At 36.7% G+C, this 19,170-nt stretch overlaps 1 protein-coding gene across 1 annotated transcript in view; it reads right to left on the reverse strand.

The window, feature by feature from the left end:
* Nucleotides 1–13,438, reverse strand: part of SMC4 (structural maintenance of chromosomes 4) — a 70,743-nt gene extending 57,305 nt beyond the window's left edge. The window contains exons 1-5 of the mRNA XM_063306501.1: nt 13,311–13,438; nt 11,487–11,628; nt 10,333–10,511; nt 9,587–9,778; nt 7,893–8,069 (exon numbers count right to left, since the gene is read on the reverse strand). Coding sequence (XP_063162571.1) covers nt 7,893–8,069; nt 9,587–9,778; nt 10,333–10,511; nt 11,487–11,616 — 678 coding nt within the window. The 5' untranslated portion in view covers nt 11,617–11,628; nt 13,311–13,438. The remainder of the gene's footprint in view (nt 1–7,892; nt 8,070–9,586; nt 9,779–10,332; nt 10,512–11,486; nt 11,629–13,310) is intronic.
* Between the last annotated feature and the right edge of the window lie 5,732 nt (nt 13,439–19,170).

The raw sequence follows: 19,170 nt of genomic DNA on the forward strand, positions 1-19,170 counted from the left end.
AGGTCTTTCAACACAGAAGTGCCACCTGCAGTTTGCAAGCTATTGTCAAGGGTTGCCCCACAAAGTATCTTATAGCAAGGTGGACAACATTTTTAAAGGCAAGATTTAAAAAAAAAAAACAGCAGCTAGCAGCTGCAGAAGGCAAGCTGTGATACAATTACATTAGTGACTGCAATCCAGCAGGGCATACAGTGTCCATTTGGCTTTTCAAAATAACACCAGCCAATAGTACTGTATAAAATACTATTCTGATACAGAATAAAGTTTAAGGCGGCGAACATACCTAATACTAATACCCTTATTTCCCCACAACCCTATGAGGTGAGTTGGGCTGAGAAAGAATGACTGGTCCAAGGTCACCTAGACGGCTTTCACGCCTAAGGCGGGACTAGAACTCACAGCCTCCTGGTTTCTAACACATTGCCTTAACCACTAGACCAATAATCCTAGTTTTCATATCAACTACATATAATGGTCTATTTTCTAACATAGTAAAGATTCTTAGAAAATTACTATAATAAATAATTCCTTTTTAATTTAGTGATAAAGTGACACTTCCATGGATGTATGAATTTAGAAAAGTAAAGATCTAAGAAATAGCCTTACAGTACAATAATTGCTGTTGTGTAGGACTATTGACAGGAGTGTGTGTATAACAAAGGACAGCAACCTAAGAGTTTGCAGGCATAAGTGAGCCCCTGTAGACTTTCTTTAGGACCCACTAGCACATGTTGAACAACATTTCTTCCCAAGATGGCAAGAAAATATTTTGGGGAGGTGATAATATATCCTAAACCACAAAATATGTTATTTCCCAGATGCTAATTGAGGACAAAAATGGGGAATATTTGGATTTTTTAGATGGTTAGAGACCAGAACATTTGTCATGAGTAAGGATGGCGAGCAGGGGGCTCCCACCCAGACTGTCAAGCGCATGCGTAGCACTGAGGAACTGTTCAGCCATTCAAAGAGACACAGATCGGGACCGCCTTAACCCTTGGGGTTTATATGGCTGGGTTTTTCCCACGCTTCCTCAGTTTGTTAGGATTCTTGTTAAGTACTACTAATAAATATTAGAGACCAAGTCATTGTCTCAGTGTGTTTCCTGGTAATCAGGACAACATTTATACCAAGAGAAACTGAAACAAAATTTGAACGTACACATCAGTTGTGGCTGAAAGACTCACACTAAGATACATCACATCTTACTTGCACCTAGAAGAAAACGGATGATGAAATTCTTGGAATTTATTTTTCCTTTAAATATTTGGACATCAATAATAGCTGTATTTCTGAAGATTCTAGTATATAGCATTCCAGATGTTCAAAAAGAATCCTTACCATAATTACCTTTTAAGATTTGTACAGTTCACTTTCTGACAAAAAATAAAGGTGAATATATGTCACATGGAAAATTTTACTTGGATCATATGGAGGGAAGTGTGATCAGTTCCCAAAGAGGTTTTTAAAAAAGCTCTGGATATAGTTGAACATACATAATGGTGGTGTGAAAATTCTGACTAATACAACTCCCATTCAGTAATCTTTTGTGTTTATTTCAATCTATAATTTCTGTATTTTAGTTTGAAGTAAAAATGTTAAATAAATTTACAGAAACAGTAATTGGTATTGCATTTAAAATAGAAAAAGAGGGTATTTAAAGTAGTATGTTCAGATTTCACAGAAAAACAACTAAATTAACACATTTATAAGACTTGACAGAAATATTGTTTTATTTATTTATTATCAGATTACAATAGAAACAAAATGCCATAATCTGATCACAATTCAGCATTTTAAAGTAATCTTACTGTACAGAAGAAATTTAAGAATGGCCTTATCATTTTCAATGAAACTGAGCAACTTATGGCAACTTGGTCAGGTTTAAAGCTAAATAAAGCTTCAGTATGACTTACAATCCTTGTAGGTTATTATTAGAAATAAACAGTGCAAACAACCAAAATCTAATATGAACTATTCATGTATTTGATAGGAATCCTTTATTGCTCATGGTTAAAGAGCCGCACGAGAACTTGAAAACTTTTATATTATTCAGTCAGATAGAACAGGCTTTGGATGGTGCATACCAAGACTAATATTTTGGGTGTTTTATCTGTACACAAACTGAAACTGAGCTATTTTGTTCTTGAAATGGAACAGTTGTTCCAGGCAGAAGTGGTTGAGGGGATAAAAACAGGAAAATAGGAGGAAAAAAAGCAGGGTTGAGGGGCTGCCTTGGTAACAGTGTGAGCAGAAATCAGTGGCAGCTGAGGGAGGAAGGCATTAGCATGGTCAGGGGCAATGGACCAGTGGGATATTTATGCTCTCACAACATATTCCTTACTGCTTGGATCTCCGCAGTAAGTGATGGCTGAGGGGAGACACAAGAGGGGAGTATTGGAAAGATCAGAGGCCACTGGAGTATAATGCACTAGGACATCTATAGCAGAGACTAATGGGAGGTGGGCATAATGAGAACTAATGAGCACTAACAGAAATGAGAGGGGAAGAAGGCATTGGGAAGATAGGGAATAAGCAGGCTGCTACACAAGCTATGCGGAATACAATGGGAGGGGGTTCAAAGTTTTAGGTTTGGAAAAAAACGTATTTTCCATTTTCCGCATACCCTTATTATTCCACTGTAGATATATCATACATACCCATATTTTAAGAATTGGCAAGCATACACAGATATACAAGTAGAAACAAACAGCCAGTAAAAACCTTTCATTTAACAGGTGGGTTCTCTGAAGCTGATTTGATGAAGCTACACCACATCCTTCAGAATGCTGTTTTTCACAATTTTGCTGTAGAAAGCTACATTGTATCTCACTACATTTTTTTTAAAAGTGTGGATATACTGTAAGAACATTGAATTAAAAAAACATTCAGAATATTGTGTCCAGTTCTGGCACTGCATTTTGGGAAGGACATAGCAACCAAGATGGTAAGGAGCTTAGATGGGAAAACTTAGCAAGTTAATCTTAAAGAAGACAAGACTGCAGAGAAACATATCTGTCTTCAACAATCTGAGGGGCTACCATGTAGAAACCAGGGCAAATCTGCTGTTTCCCAGAGACAGGATGAAAAATAATCAATTGAAATGACAAAGAAGTAGATTTAGATTGGATATAAAAAAATCTAACAGCTGTTCAACAACAGAAAAGAATGCCTCAGGAGGTGATAGATTTTCTCTTGTTGGAGGGGTTTAAACAGAGGTCACCTGATGGGAATGCTGTTACAGTGGTTACCTGCAGGCAGATGGAACAGATTATCTCAAATTCCCCTTTGATCCTTACATTCTATGATTCTATGTGACATCTCATAAATAAGTCCAGCTGAATTCAGTGAGGCATACTCCCAAGTATTATTACATGATTAGGGCTTAATTACAGCTTTAAAAATATAAACAGCTAATAAAAGCTTGGTACTAAATGTATATTTTGGACAGTAGGAGTTATCAAAATACTCTGGGATTAACCTAGTCAAAAGTTTGCATTTGAGGTACCATTAATTTCAAAAGAATGCTTACAATATGATTGGCTCTAATTTAAAAAAAATCAGTAAGGATACACATGTTTAATTTGGCTAGAACATGCAATAAGCATTCTTAATTTGCCATTCAGTAAATACCATTTTAAAGTGTTTTTATCTAAGTTTTAAAGCAAAATAACTTGCTCCTCAAAAAAGCAACATTTTAAGTAGCATTAAAATATTGTATTTTTGATATTAGTATTTGATATTAGAGCCAGTTTGGTCTAGTGGTTAAGGCAATGGGCTAGAAACCAGGAGACAGAGTTCTAGTCCCTCCTTAGGCATGAAAGCCAGCTGGGTGACCTTGGGCCAGTCACTCCCTCTCAGCCCAACTCACCTCACAGGGTTGTCGTTGTGGGGAAAATAGGAGGAGGAAGGAGTATTAGGTACGTTCCCCGCCTTGAGTTATTTGTAAAAATAATAAAGGCGGGATAGAAAATAAAATAAATAAAATAGTAAATTATTTAGCAGAACAAGAATACTGAAACCTTGCAACTAAATTTATTGTTAGTTTAAAGGTTTTATAAAATCTTTAAAATATAGCATTTTAACGTCTGACTTACATTAAACTTCCATTTTAACAAACAGACAAAATAAAATATACCTCTAGCACAGAAGTACTAATTGAAAGGCTCCAATTACATTATCTTAAAACTGAATCATTATTCTCTCCATAAATCATATGGCCTAGTACCAGGTAGATAGTGTAGTGCCAGGTGCTGCTGGTCAGTGTAAAGGAAGAATAACTGGGAAAAAAGCTTACTTATAAGTCAGGCATATTATAGTATATTTGCTATGACACATTTTGGCTGGGATACAAAAGGTTTAAGTATTGGATAATTTTCCGGCCCTCTCTTGTTGTTCCTCACAGTCACTACTAAGTGGACATTCAACAATGTGAATTGCAACTTGAATAAAAATTTGGACATCCTTCTCTCTCAGGGAAACCTTTTCCATTTGTGTATGGGATATTTTGCATTCTAGCCAAAACTTCCTATGAACCCACTTCTATTGGCCAAAGGCTACCAAGTCATAATCATTTCTAGCTCCTAAAGACATCCTGTAGTTCACCTAGATAATCTAGCAAACCCACCAAGTTGGCTTTCTATAATATTAAGTATCCTAACATACTTGAGGACGTGATTTTAAACTGCCATGCTTGATTTATTACCATACATGCAGTTATAGTCAGCCCATCTTCCTACTGCACTGAGCAAAAAGATTCCTGTGCACTCTTATTAACCAATAGACAGGAGGGCTTTTTCTGGAAAATAAAGCTGACAAGACACTTTTCCAGCAGCATGTACAGAAGCCTTTGCTAATTTATGTCAACTTTCATGATTTATCCAGTTTCATGTTACAAAAATTCAGGCCTAAGGTCATTCTTGGACATTTTGCTATCTGTACAAGCCCAAATAGCATCCACTCATTTGCAAATGTCTTGTTACATATTTAGACAGCAATTTTCATGATGCTCAAATACTGACAGAGAAAGTCCTTTTCATATCTGTACTCAATACAATAATTAAAAATACTGCTCTGCTTCCTACAAACAGATTCTTTTGAGAAATGGGATCTACCATGGGAGTAAGGACAAGTCTCTTTTAAGGTATACAGAAATGGAGAACTTGTGGAGCTAAATAGCAATTCCCAACAGCCCTTATCATTGGCTATGAGGATTCAGGCAGTTGGGAATTGTAGTTCAGAAACACCTAAGGCCCATCTCTAAGCAAAAATATTACCTGGTACTTTACTCCTTTTCCGCTATTACTCCAATCTCTTCTGCATCCTCCAAACCTTGAAGCAGGTTTTGAGGGTGCTTAAATTATAACATTAAACTTGAAACAAAAGTATAATAAAGTGGTAACAAGCAACATCCCTGTCATTTTCTAAAAAGTGAATTTACTATAGAAAAAGTATGTAGCAACAGTGTAAATACACAAGGCCTACTTTTATAACAAAGCAATTAGAATGCTCATTTCTTATATAGTATTATTAGTACAAATAGAAACTTCTTACAATTTTTCCCATTTTGCTTAGTGGTTTACACTGCAGTCCTTCATGTGCTATTCATAATATCAATTAGGTATATTTTCATTTGTGTCAATGTTAGTCCACTTTCCATTTAAAGTAATCCCAAAGAATAGTATAATAGTACTATAGTCTTAAAACATTTGATTTAAAATAAAGCCACCTGCCTTCAAGTTTTCCCTGATTAAGATACACAGAACTTCAGAGAATCAACCAAGTTCAGTCTTAGATAGGCAATATTTTTGAGCTTGGGTCCTCAGTTGTTGCTTAAAAAATTTAAAAGGTTGAAAATATCAATTATATTGTTTGACTTTCAAATCATGTTTAGCATCAAAAATAATTCCTTCCAAGGATATAGCTTATTACAAATTGTTCATGTCATCAAGAGTCACAAAGGTACGTTGTTGGCAGTTTTACAACTCTACACATTGTATTCATATAAAAGCTGTATACAATTTAACTTGGAGTTACTTCATTTTTAAAATTGTGCTTTATGTTTTATATTTCTCATGGAAAAAATTGATGTATTCAATCAAGAATAAAAGATCTTCCCTCAAAATTATTAATCCTGTAAATTATGAATGTTGTTATACCTGTTATCTCAGAATACCTGAAGTTGGAACCAGCTATTGTTAACTCATAGCACAGAAAAAATACACACACACACACACACGAAGGCCTGAATAAAAGATACACAACTATTGATATTATTACTCTTATTTTTTAAATAATAAATTCAATGTGATTTAGGTTCATTAGGTTTAGAATCTGATGCTATCATTGCATTTGGTAAAAAGAAAAACAAAAGCATTAGTAAAAAAAGGAAAACTTAAACCACTTACTGTATTCATACATGCATGATCCCATCCCTTAAGAATTAATGGATGGTATCATACAACTAAGTAATGTAAAATTAAAGTAGCTATAACAAAGAAATATGGCATCATGTAAGGGTCACCTTAGACCAGGGCTTCTCAACCAGGGTTCCACAAGAAGTCACTAGGGGTTCCCTGGGAGATCACAATTTATTTTAAAAATTATTTCAAATTCGGGCAACTTGACATTAGAGAGGTAAGTTTCATTCTTTATTTTTAGTTTAAGAACACTGTTAATGCATATATACAGGCCTACACATGAAACAAATATAATAATTTTGTAACTTCTGGCCTATATTTAAGCCTGAAAAGTATTTCAAGGGTTCCTCCAGGGTCAAAAGATGGATAAAGGCTGCCTTAGATACATAAGTGCCTCTGTACATGGACAAAGACTTTTTAACTACTCCTTACAACTCTTAGTGCTAGAGCTGCTCAAAGTTGAGTCTCAGGGGCAGGCTTGAATTTTATAGAGGTGAGCATCTGAAACTCATATGTTTCCCTGTATTGCAAACTTTACAATATTTCAGTGTTCGCTTCTGACTGAATAACAGGTCAAAAGTCTTCTAAATAAAATTTTACTTGTTTTAAAATTAATCCACAAGCTTTTCATAAAATGCAATTTGTAACTTAAATGGAATACCTTTCACTTTTGTCATTATTTATGCAATTAATTTAATTCCTGCTTATTACTTTAAAATCTATAATTTAGAAAAAACTAGGTTTGACACAATTCATTCTTGGGTGTTTAGTGTAGGGATTTAGCCATCGTCATGAAACAGAAAGTGGAAATTAGTAAATATCAAGTTACATTAATTTTTTCCCAAGAAAGAAAATTTAAGCAATAGCAACATTTATACTTATTATTAAATCCTGGTTCTCAATTAATATTTTAGACCTTATACTCTACTGTCCTAAAAACAGGTTTAAGTACTTGTGTAAGATTACAGAATGGAATGAAAATTTCATATTTCAAATCTACTAATGCAAAAAAAGAAAAAGAAAAAAAAGGAGGGGGGCACGAATAATAGTAAAATGCATTTCATTCATTTGTAATCAATTCTCTACTGAAAATTACAGACATTATCATAACATGTAACAGGATCCAAGCAATGTTGGTTAATCCCTGTCACGCTTAAGCAGCACAGTAATATTGGCGTTAAGATTATCTTTACTACACCAATATTTACGTGCTGCTAGGGCGGAACAAGTATAACAATTATTCTACACAGGTGCCTGTCTACAACATGAAATCAACCTAATACCAGAAACTTTTTCAACTGATTTTCTCCTTAAAATTCTAAAGCAGCAAATAATGACTTGCATATTTATTATGAAACACAAATCATGATGTGCTGCTATAGTACTTTGAGGCTTCCAAAACAAAAGACTTGCTATAATCCCTAGCCAAATGTATTAAGTTATTTGTAGTAATAAATTATTTTAAGAGATTACCTGTAAAATCAGAAACCTATTATGGTCTAGGTCAATACCATGACTTCGAAGCAAAAGCCCAACATCTTTAAATGTTGCTTTCTTCCCACTGATATGGTATACTGAAGAATTATCTTTGTAGGCTGTTCTGGAAACACAGAAATTGCTGTTGGGAATGACTTCATAATCATCCCCTTCCTGTTTTGAAGGAAAACAAAACCAGAAAAACAATTGTTACTATTAAGTCATTAGTCTACTCCAGATTTCAAAATTATTTTATTTTCACAAATCTTTTATATCCCAGTTCAAAGTACAACTGAAGCTACAATAAATTCTGTAACGTATGCTCTTTATTAGTCATGCTAGTATTTTTGCTATCAGATAATGTCTTGGAAAACAAAAGGCCCACTTAAATTGCCTAAATTTGGTATCAAAAGATTTGAACAATTTAATGTGTAACACACTTTTTGTTTCCAAGTAAACATGCAATCTTAGTTCAGTGGGAGATTCTAAAATAATTGTACACAATTCCACCTTACACTTTGTCTATTGCCATCTTATAAAACAGATGCTTCTCTTCTATCTTTTGGACAACTTGCATAGTCTTGTCATTTTAGAAAACTTACTTGTAAAGTGTAATAATTATAGCCTTAATACTTGAATACTTGTGATTGCTTCATATTCATTATGAGGAAACTTGAAAAAAATTGGATTATGTGTAATTTCAAAAACATCAAAATCACACATTTTACCAAGCTCCTGCTTCAGAAGCATTTTCACAGATATTTTGTTCTAAATCCAAAAATGTAAAATTACTTTGTTTTCATTTTTGTATTACTAATTTTAGGTAACAGTTTGCTTTCCCAGATTAATTCCTTAAGAATTTATTTTAATAAAAATATTGTAGAAAAATCCATTTTAGAAAGCAAATTAGTATTAATATAAACTAAAATGGAAGATTAGACAGTAAAGCCATAAAACATGGTTACATTTATAAGAAAAGTATTTTTATTTTAGATTATATTTAAATTACTGCATTAAAATATGCTTTATATATTGCATTGTTTTTGGTCAGAACAATACCAACCCTGATACCACTTTTATATAAAATTCCCCCACCCCATTCCTTTTTGGATTGTTACTTCAGTAATATTTTATTGGCATCATGTGAAGTTTTTTAGGTTTAGCACAAGGGTAGTGACTTTTTGTTATCTTTTGTAGTAAAATATTAAAACAGGTTCTGAATTTAATTACAAACCGATTCTTGCAAAAGTAAATAAATAATCATTAAATATATAATTTGTAAATTAGAGTAAATTATATCAATTTTTTTTAAAAAATTGTCAGTACTGAAAGGATTATATATATATATACACACACACACCACAGCCTTGAATTACCAAGAAAAATTTTCAAAAAATTATTAAGCAGTACTTATACCATACATTTGTAGCTAAGGCATATTTCAGACAAATCAAAAGAAGTCTGGAGTGTTGCAAACTGTATATACAGGAAACATTTTTTTCCCCAGTCTAACACATTTATACAGAAGAAAATGAATAAATACGGCACACTGTGTTTTATATTCTATAATTTGAGTAAGAAAAATTCAGTACTTTCCCCAGTGCTTTTTTCTACATAAATTCAATCAGCTACATGATTAAAAATTCATAGGACATTAGGTGATTAGCTTCTCCAACTTTAAAAAAACATACCTTGTCAATTATCTTTTGAAAATGAACTTCTACAGTGCAGCTCTGGATGTCACTATGTTCATCAGAATTGTGTATCAGCACTGAAATTTTTTTGGATCTTATTTTTTGTGCTCGATAACCAAAAACAAAGAGCATGGAATCAATCACATTAGATTTTCCACTGCCATTTGGTCCAATAATGCATGAAAAACGCTGCATAATACACACACACAGAGAAAAAAAAATAAATTGCAGCTTAATGGTTACTAGCAATTGACCTCACTGCTTTTCACAACAGCTTAAAATACAGTTACACCTAGTGCAGGAAAATATGAAGTACAATATTGGAAAGCTTAATTTGTATAGCAAAGGATGAAACATACAAACTATTGTATCTCAAATTTCAAAATGCTCAAATTTCTGAAGTTTTCAAAAAAAAAAAACAGTAAACAAAATGCTACAAATAAGTATAATTAGCATCATGAGAAGTAATAAAATGCTTCAAATTATATGAGATTATTTTATTTAGTTTAGTTACTGATTGTTACTCCTACGTAGTACAAAAATATTTTGTATACTTTTAGCTTCTTGAACTCCACAACAAGCAACGTCTTGAAAAGTACAAACAATAGTAATTGAGACTTTCATCTGCTATAGCCACAACTCCACCCATATTAGTTGGCAATATGTAAGTTATTTAACTGTAAGTAGAAAAGTCACAACTAATCTTTACCTCAACTTAGAAGTTACATAAACTAGGAAGATACCTTATGAAATGGTCCTAGAATTTGCTCCCCAGCATAAGATTTGAAGTTCTGGTTTACAATGTGAGTTATCATGAGACGAGGAGCTCCAGCTTCATTGGTCATAGCTGGAGGTGGGGGAGGAGAGATGCTACTCAAAATCTCTTCTAAACTTCGACCATCAACTACTCCATCTGACACTGCTAAAGGTATCCAAAAACAAGAAAATTGATACACATAACTATACACACACACACACCCTCTCTTTCTATATATATATTTATTACCCGTGGAGATAAAATAAAAGCTTCACCTTTTAAAGCAGTACTACTATAACAGAATCAACACATTTGTACAGTTAGACTGAATTACTAAGAAGCTGATCTAGAATGCATCTCTCCCAGATATTGAAGGACCAATTCAATAACCAGAACTCTATTCTCAGAGTAACCCATTTTTTTCCCTATATAATCCCCTCCTAATCAGAAAATACCTTTATACATACAAATCGAAGAAAACAGGGAAATCTTCCCATAATCTTGCATTTTCAGGCACACGCAGAGCTTAAGCAAAGTGTTAAGGAGGTGGTTGCTATATGTTGCCTTGCAAGTTCTAATGACAGCAGCAGCACTTCTCAAAGACAGGAAGTTTGTCTCTCTCTCTCTCTCTCACACACACACACACACACACATGCACAAGCACACATAAAATCTGGCCACTTATGTTTCAACAAGACATAGGCTTTTTTTTAACTCCTTGAGACAACCTTTTCTTTGAACAATTGTCTGGTATCACTTTTCAGGTATTAATCCACTCACTAAAATATGATAAATACGTTACATCAGCAGTTATTTCCTTTTAATGGAGAAGTATTGCAGGATAGATAGAGCATAATCAGTAATTGTCTACCAATACATAAGGTACAAGCTACTCTCTGTGTTTCTCAAAAATTTATCTATTTTAATTCTAGATGTCATGGTATCACAAAACATCAGGAATAAGACAACTATACTGAAATTCAAACCTTGCTTTTAAACACGTCTACCTGAAACATTTATAATCACTGTAGAAACCAGCACAGAATAATAAGCAAAACTAAACTATACTTGAGGTAATTTAAATTAGGACACCTCTATGCTAAGTTAATAAAGCAAACATCAGGTCAATAAGAGACTGACCTTGCTGAGGTACTTCAAGGGGGTGCATACTCGCTTCTTTTTCAGGTTCCCCATCATTAGAGGACTCCTCCAAGGGGTCATTTCCTTTCTGATAGGTTGCCGTGGATAATTTAGTTCTTTTGCTTGGCATGATTTCTGTTTGCTGTTTAAATTCCAAACAATCATACCATAAAAACTGTGAATTTTGTTTCCCTTCCTGCTAAAATACTAAGAGAAAAGGAAAAACCCTATATCTAAAGACTATAAAAGTTTGCACCCAGTCCCAAATATTAACTGAAGATCAGAGCAAATGTTTCAAATTGGCAAGCTACGTATGACAGCAAGCATGCATTTTCCTATCTTCCATGCTAAGGCATGTTGCATATTATAAATTACATTTCACATCCATCATACTATTCCAACAAATCAGTCAAGCTAATTAAAAAAACCAACAATTCTTAATAAGTACAGACATATACTATCTAGCATTTAATTTAAATACCTAGAAGTTTATGATCTTAAATAAATCCCGTGCGATTAAAAAAATCAGCCAGATAGACTGATTTTATTCTAAAGGCAATAGATGCAAAATCAAAATACTTATAACTGTTTTATAAGGAACTGATCTGACAATTTATATCAGTTCACAATTTGGTTTATGCATGACCATGAACAAGATGAAAAGCATGTTTGTTTTCTGTCTCATGAAAGTTTTAGATATTAGTATTAAAGAAATGTCTCAAAAAACTCTAAACTAAATTAAAACATTTGACCCAGCGTGCATAGTATTTTGCAATAACTAACTTCCTGATTTTTAGCAGAAAAACATACTATTAAGACAATGATATACTTAGAAAAGAGATTGAAGTAATTGCATATTCCATTGCCTCAGAATCCAAAGAAATCCAATTGACAGGAACCAAATTTTGGTTTAATTGTTAGAAGAAATTCCAAAACAACTATCTTATTTTATGCAGAGCATTTCATAAAAACTGTGGAAGATTAAGTGTCCTCATAAATGAATCGGACTTCCAACCTTCATAAATCCATCACCTCTCCCTCACCCAACTTGCATCCAAGTAAGGAGTCAAATTAGCGGCGTTTTCCTAATAGCACCTATGAACCTAATGCAAATACCACTCATCAGGTCAGAGCCGCAAAATCGAAACACTGCTGTGATTTGAATGTACAAATTTTAAAGATCAGTGGCTTGACAATTTCTGAAAGAATGTATTGGAATCAACTACCCCTCCCCTTCACTTCGAAGGCGTGCATGGTTTTTCAGCGTGCTCAGTTGCTTGAATAATCAGTATAAGACATTACAAAAATCAGCCTGAGCTTTATCATTTAAACGGCTAATTAATTTTTCTAACCCACCAAAAAACCCACGAAGATCACTTTGTAAAGAAATAATTCGAATTGAACGGAATAGGCATTGTGACAGCCTTCTTCAAATTAAAAAAATGGCTGTGCGAGAATAAGTTAGGGAGTCGACTTGGCGTTTATTACAGGCAACGGAAAAAAAGCCAACCAATGCCTTCTGTCCCCCTTCCCCCACGCAGTGGCGGGGAGTGGGAAAAGCGGGGGAGAAGAAAAAGTGCCCGCCGGTTGGGGGAAGGGGGAAATGAGGCAAGTGCCTTTTCCTACAAGGGACAAATAGCGTGGAATTTCCCTTCACCCAATTAGGAGGAATCAAATGCTCTGCCTCAGACACACAAGTAATTATGAGGTAAATTCATTTACCGTATTGAAGCTTCAACCTCCGGTCTAATCCCAGGAAGGGGAGTTTCTCAAATTTATCTCCTGAAGCAGACGCAGGAATATTAGATCCAAGAATGAGCTTACCAGGCAGCTACTAAGTATTCCGTCCTCACCCACGAGCGGAGTTGGTACTCGAAGCGCGGGCCAGCAAGTTTCCGAGTAGCAGCCCCTGCAGTATCAGACACCTTCGTTTCCTGCCTGCAGCCTTGGCGGCTTCTACACTCGAAAATGGCGCCCAAACGGCAAACTCGTAACGAAATTCGTTAGAAAAGCGCAAAGCATGCTGGGGAAAGAAAGGGGCAGGCTTCCCGCAGGTTTGAAAGGAGAAAAAAAAATAATGAAACGTTCTCCCGCGCCGCCATCTTGTTTTCCGTTATTTAGCGAAAAGGTGGCAAATTGTTTTCACGTCATGTTTTTTCAACAGTTTTTAAAGGCTATGGGGGATGAAGCAATAGGGATACTTCCCAGTTTTTAGAAGAATATATTTGAAAACATCCCCAAATAACAAAGGGGAGGGACCGGAGCCCCTCCCGTTGTGTAGGCGGGCTGCAGGCGGATTACTTAGCGACAGCCTAAAAGATAATGGAATAATGGAGGAATTTTTAAAAAAACTGACTGGAGCCTTTACGTTTTTTTTTTTAAAGAAGCATGACATTTGATTTTGTATGTATTGATTAAACATGACAGGTTGGCCTTCTGACGTCAGGGCTGGCGTCATGATCTTGGGGATACCCGAGTTGGAAAAAAAGAGCCAAACCTCGTGGGGGAGGGAGAGGATTGCTAGGGATTAGGCATTGGAACTCTCGCGGGAAGTAGCTATAGAAACCGAGCCGCTTCCCCTCACGGTGAAAACGGCAGAGGAAGGGCGCCTCTTTCTTGGTGAGGTTTAGGGAAGGAGCGGTTGGGAGACCGGCACGCTTGGCTTCTATCAAGGTTCAGGACCCCTCTCCTAGAAGAGGCCTACTTTGTTTCTCCTGGCTCCGAGTTCTCCCAGGTAAGCATTGGGTTCTCTCCGTACAGCTTCACCTTGGACAAGTAAGAAGGTAAGAGATGAGCCGTACAGGGGCTGGAAGTAAAGAGAGGAGGTGAGTGATGAGAGACTTCAGCGCGGGATCAAGTATTGACAAACTAAGATCGGCGGAGCGACTGGCCTCGTTGAATTGCCTTTGCCTTCGGAGACGATTGAAGAGAGCGGCAAAGGAGAGGATATGAAACCTCGCCGTTCCTGGTATTGCTCGTCAGAGAAGGGGTTAACCACGACCATACCCACTCTCCGCAAAATGTTTGTACCAGAAAGCGGATAAGTATAAGCCTGCGGAGTGGCAGTGATGCTGATGCCCATGATATTCGGGCAAAACAATGTCTCTCACTTGTGCTGTAAGAGTTATTTGGGAAACGAACTCGCTCTTGGCTTTTCTCTTTTCTTTTTCTTTGGTATATACGACTGCACGGGGCAACTCCCCTTCTTAATTGTTTGCTTTTAAGCTAAGTTCGTCATATAAAAATATCAGAAAAGATTTCAAAACTTGAAAATAGAGGAGGTATGGAGGATAACAAACTGAATTGTGGTTCCATGTGGCTCCTGTTACAATTCAATAGATTTTGAAATGAAGTACTGTAAGGTTTGTCGCTGCCTCCCTTTACTGAAATGCTAAGACTTTATTACATTATATTATTCAGCATATATTCTGAGGCTTTGAAACAGAAAAGAAATTTAAGAATTTCTCATTAACATAATCTTATCAGAGAAAAAAAAGTGCCCCATTTTGAAACAGAAATCAGATATTTTACTGTATTTTCAATTGGTTGCCAAATTGAACTGCTTGAAAAGGTGGATTCAGAGTCCATAATCTTGCTGAATACCCAAACCTTGTAATGGACAATGCCGATTAAAGTTTGAACTACACAGCATATTAGCAATGTGTTTGCAGTTACAGTGCCAATAGATAAAGGAGTGAAAGAGTAGGTTTTCAGTTCTTTTAGTACGTATTTCCTTTGGCATTTGGATTAAAATTCATGTTTATGGAAATTTGCAATAAATATTTCCAGAAATTGAAAGTTTATAAGTGTTAGCAGCAATGGTTGAGAAGAAAAACTTCATTCTCAATTCATCAGGTGTAATAGATTTACTGAACAAGAAATGGCAATAGAGTAATAACAGAACAAAGTTGAGGATTTAATGCTAAATCAGGCATAGTCTCTTGGTCTAATAGAAGCTCACAGGCATATAACCTGAAGTAGTATAGGCCAACTCCCCTCCTAGCTACATAAATTTAAGGCATTAACTAAGCATAGTTATAAAATTGTTGGTTTCTATGATTTTCCATCTAAGAAAAGCATAGCATATTATGAGCTCCCTCTGAAATTCAAACAGCTTTCACCAAAAGTTTGCAGACAACTGACTAATCATACAAATATTTCCAGTACTATAGAATTTCACCCTTACCTTGCAGTCTTGGTGTGTTCCTGTGCAATTGTATGACAATCTCTTGCAGTAGAAAATACAAACATCCTTTGGGACCTTAAAAACCAATACTTTTATTAAGCAGTACATTTCATAGATTCTGGCATATTTCAGGTAAGGAGATTTCTGTTCCTTAGACTAACATGTTGACTGGGTTTAAATGTCATAGTAAGCCATAATGTAATTTATTTGGTTTTGGTTAAGCATCTTGTGTAAACAAAGTCATTGTGCCTTGTAACTCAAGTGAATGACTTAGTATAACATGGGAATCCAGCCAATTATTTAACAAACCAAGATTAAATTATAATTCATTATGGGTGATCCTAGCTAATTGCTCTTCAGAAGGTGAAAAGTGAAAGTCTTCAGAAGGAGTAGGTAGAAAATATGCTGCATTTGATTTGTGGCCAGTGTGGCCCCTGCTTTAATCAATTTTTTCATTCAGAGTCAAGATTCTTAAATAGAGAAAATCATGAGTTTCCACTATTTCAGTGTTTAAAGGTTGCCTAGGTTTATGTTTTATCTGGATACTACTCAGAGTCCTTACTGCCATGAAAATGCCTGCTTTCTCTTGTTTCCAGAGAGAAGAAATCTACATGCTTATTTCAGTGCAATGACAAATTTACTTTGTTTTGTAGAGCAACTTGTTTCCATGTATTATTTAGAAGCTACAATGCTATGCACATCTACATGAAGGCCCAAGTTAAAAACATGACATCTTGTTTCTAAGTAAATATGCAGAGGATAGTACTGTGTATATTTTTCTTTACTGATCTGCCAATATCAATAAACATTTTGCTAATGGTTTAGAAGGATGAAAAAGGCAACTCTTAACACATTTACCCATGTATTTAAAATATTAATATCCTGCTTATGAAAAGACTTCCAACAAACTATGACATATAATTTGTAAGAAATTATAAAGAATGTAATTTCAGAGCCTCTCATAGACCAGAATACTCAAATAATTATAAGGGCTGCTTCTGTTAGATGACAATTTTAGGAAGAGCTTTGGCCTGGGCTAAGATATCAGGTGCCACATACCTAAAGAGTCTATTAAACAGCTCTACTCATTCTTAATATCTTTACTTTTTTATGTATAATAATTGTAACCCTCTTTGGAAATTCATCTTAGGTAAAAGATGGGAAATAATACATTGTTACAGTAGTAAAAGTGCACTTTTAGTATTGATACTAAAAGGACACTTATTTAACGGTCTAAAACTTTGGTAATATAAAAAAAATTACAAACAAGTTGTGAGAAATAGGACACATTTACAATAGACCTTAAGTAGTATTTCTATATATTGATGTCATGTTCACTGTTTCAATGTGCACTGTACATCATAACGTTTAGAATAGGCATTCATTACATAAAGCTGAGAATCACCAAAGTTGTACCGTTAGCTCCTACCAAGATCAGTTTCTTGTGAGGGAAAACAGTTAACGATGGCCGAGTCCAAGCTCACGACCAGAGGACTTGAGGAGGAACTTGAGTATTTCGAGGACTTTATGGGGGCGTTAAAGCTGCATTTTGAGGATCCTCTGGCCAAGGCAAGAGCTAAGAAGGCGCTGAAGGATCTTACCCAGGGCCAGCTGTCTGTAGCTGATTACGCCCTGGAGTTTAAGGCTTTAGCTGGGAAAATCCGCAACTGGTCTCAGTCAACCTTAATAGAACGGTTTAAAGAGGGACTCAACCGGGACGTCGTACGATGGGCATTGTGTAGAGACGACCCAGAGTCATTGTACGAATGGATCTGTCTTGCCAGCAAGGCTGAGCACGCCCAGCATACCTTCATGCAAACCAGACGACCTGACAAACCACCAGCCACCATGAGGGGACCCCGAAGTGCCGCAACTGCTGCCCAGCCAGGCTATAGAGCCTGGGAAGAGGAGAGAGATTGGCGCTATGTGAGGGGTCAGTGTCTCCAATGCGGAAAGGAAGGGCATCGAGCAGCTGATTGCCCAAAAGCGAAGGCTGGAGATCGAACGGGCAAGCTGCCGGCCAAATCGCCCCCCCCCCTCGTGGCGGATGACAGCAGCCAAGGACGCAGCCGACGCTGAGGAAGTATTCTTCTTGGGAGAAGCTGGAGATGACTCTAAGGAGCCGGCGGGAAACGCCAGCCACCTGCCATGAAGAGCGCCTGCGGGCAGGTGGAGGAGGTTAGGTGTGAGGATGCTATGGCGAGTGCTGACTGTCCCACTTTAGCAGTAAAAGTGAAATTGGGCTCCTGCACAAAGGCTACAGAGGTCTGGGCTTTAGTTGACTCTGGGTGTTCCAGGTGTCTAATTCACCCTGATCTGGTTGCTGCTTTGGACCTGCCTAGCTTCCCCCTCCAGCAGCCTTTGATCTTTACACAGTTGGATGGTTCAATGGCGGGGTGGCGGCAACCCATTTCACTGGAACTGTCGCAATGCAAATGGGCAGCCACCGTAGGACTTTAAAATTTGTAGTGGCACCTGTTGGCAATCCCTTGGTAATTCTGGGGATCCCCTGGTTGACCTATTGAAGCCCATATATAAACTGGGAACACAGAACTGTGACTTTTAAAGATGAGTTTTACCAAGCTCCTACAGCAGAGAGAGCTTCACATGCGGAGGTTGGAATGTGCAACTTCCTTGCCAATTACAGAAAGACTTTCTCCAGGCGCTGAAATCTGACACTTGGTTGCTAGCTAATAAAGACACTGTTTCTTTTGAAAACGGTCTGGCATGGGTACAACACCGCCTTTATGTACCCGAAACTTTACAACCTGACATTTTACAGCATTCCCATGATGATAAACTTGCTGGGCATTTTGGTTTTGTTAAAACATTGTATTTGGTTCGTCGTCAATTCTGGTGGCCCACCTTGAGATGCAATGTAAAAGACTATGTGGCTTCCTGTCCTGTTTGTGCAATGTCAAAGCGAAAAGGGGGGAATGGCAGGGGCTTCTGCAGCCTGTGGCCAGCCCGTCCTGTCCCTGGGACGAGATTTCTATGGATTTTATTGTGGATCTTCCAGTCAGAAGAAAACTGTCATTTGGGTTGTAAAAGATTTTTTTTCCAAACAAGCCCATTTCATTCCGTGTGCGTCCATCCCGTCAGCCGCACAATTGGCGCACCTATTTCTCATCCACATCTACCATCTCTCTGTGGCCAGCCCCTCCCATTTGGTCAGCGACCGCGGGACACAGTTTACTTCCCAGTTTTGGAAATCATTTTTAAAATTGATTGGCACCAAACAGGCGCTGTCCACCTCGTCCCATCCTGAGACTGACAGATCTACTGAGATTTTGAACTCTGCCCTTGAACAATTTCTTAGAGCATACATTAACTACCATCAGGACAATTGGGTAGAGTTACTGCCTTGTGCTGACGTGGCTTACAACAATGCTGTCCATCAGAGTACCGGGCAAACCCCTTTTCGTGTGGTTTCTGGTCACGACTTTGTTCCCATCCCTGAACTGCCACAACCCCCTCCCCAAACATGTTCTGCTTCTA

The sequence above is a fragment of the Candoia aspera genome, chromosome 6, assembly GCF_035149785.1.
Source record: "Candoia aspera isolate rCanAsp1 chromosome 6, rCanAsp1.hap2, whole genome shotgun sequence".
Lineage (NCBI taxonomy): Eukaryota > Metazoa > Chordata > Lepidosauria > Squamata > Boidae > Candoia > Candoia aspera.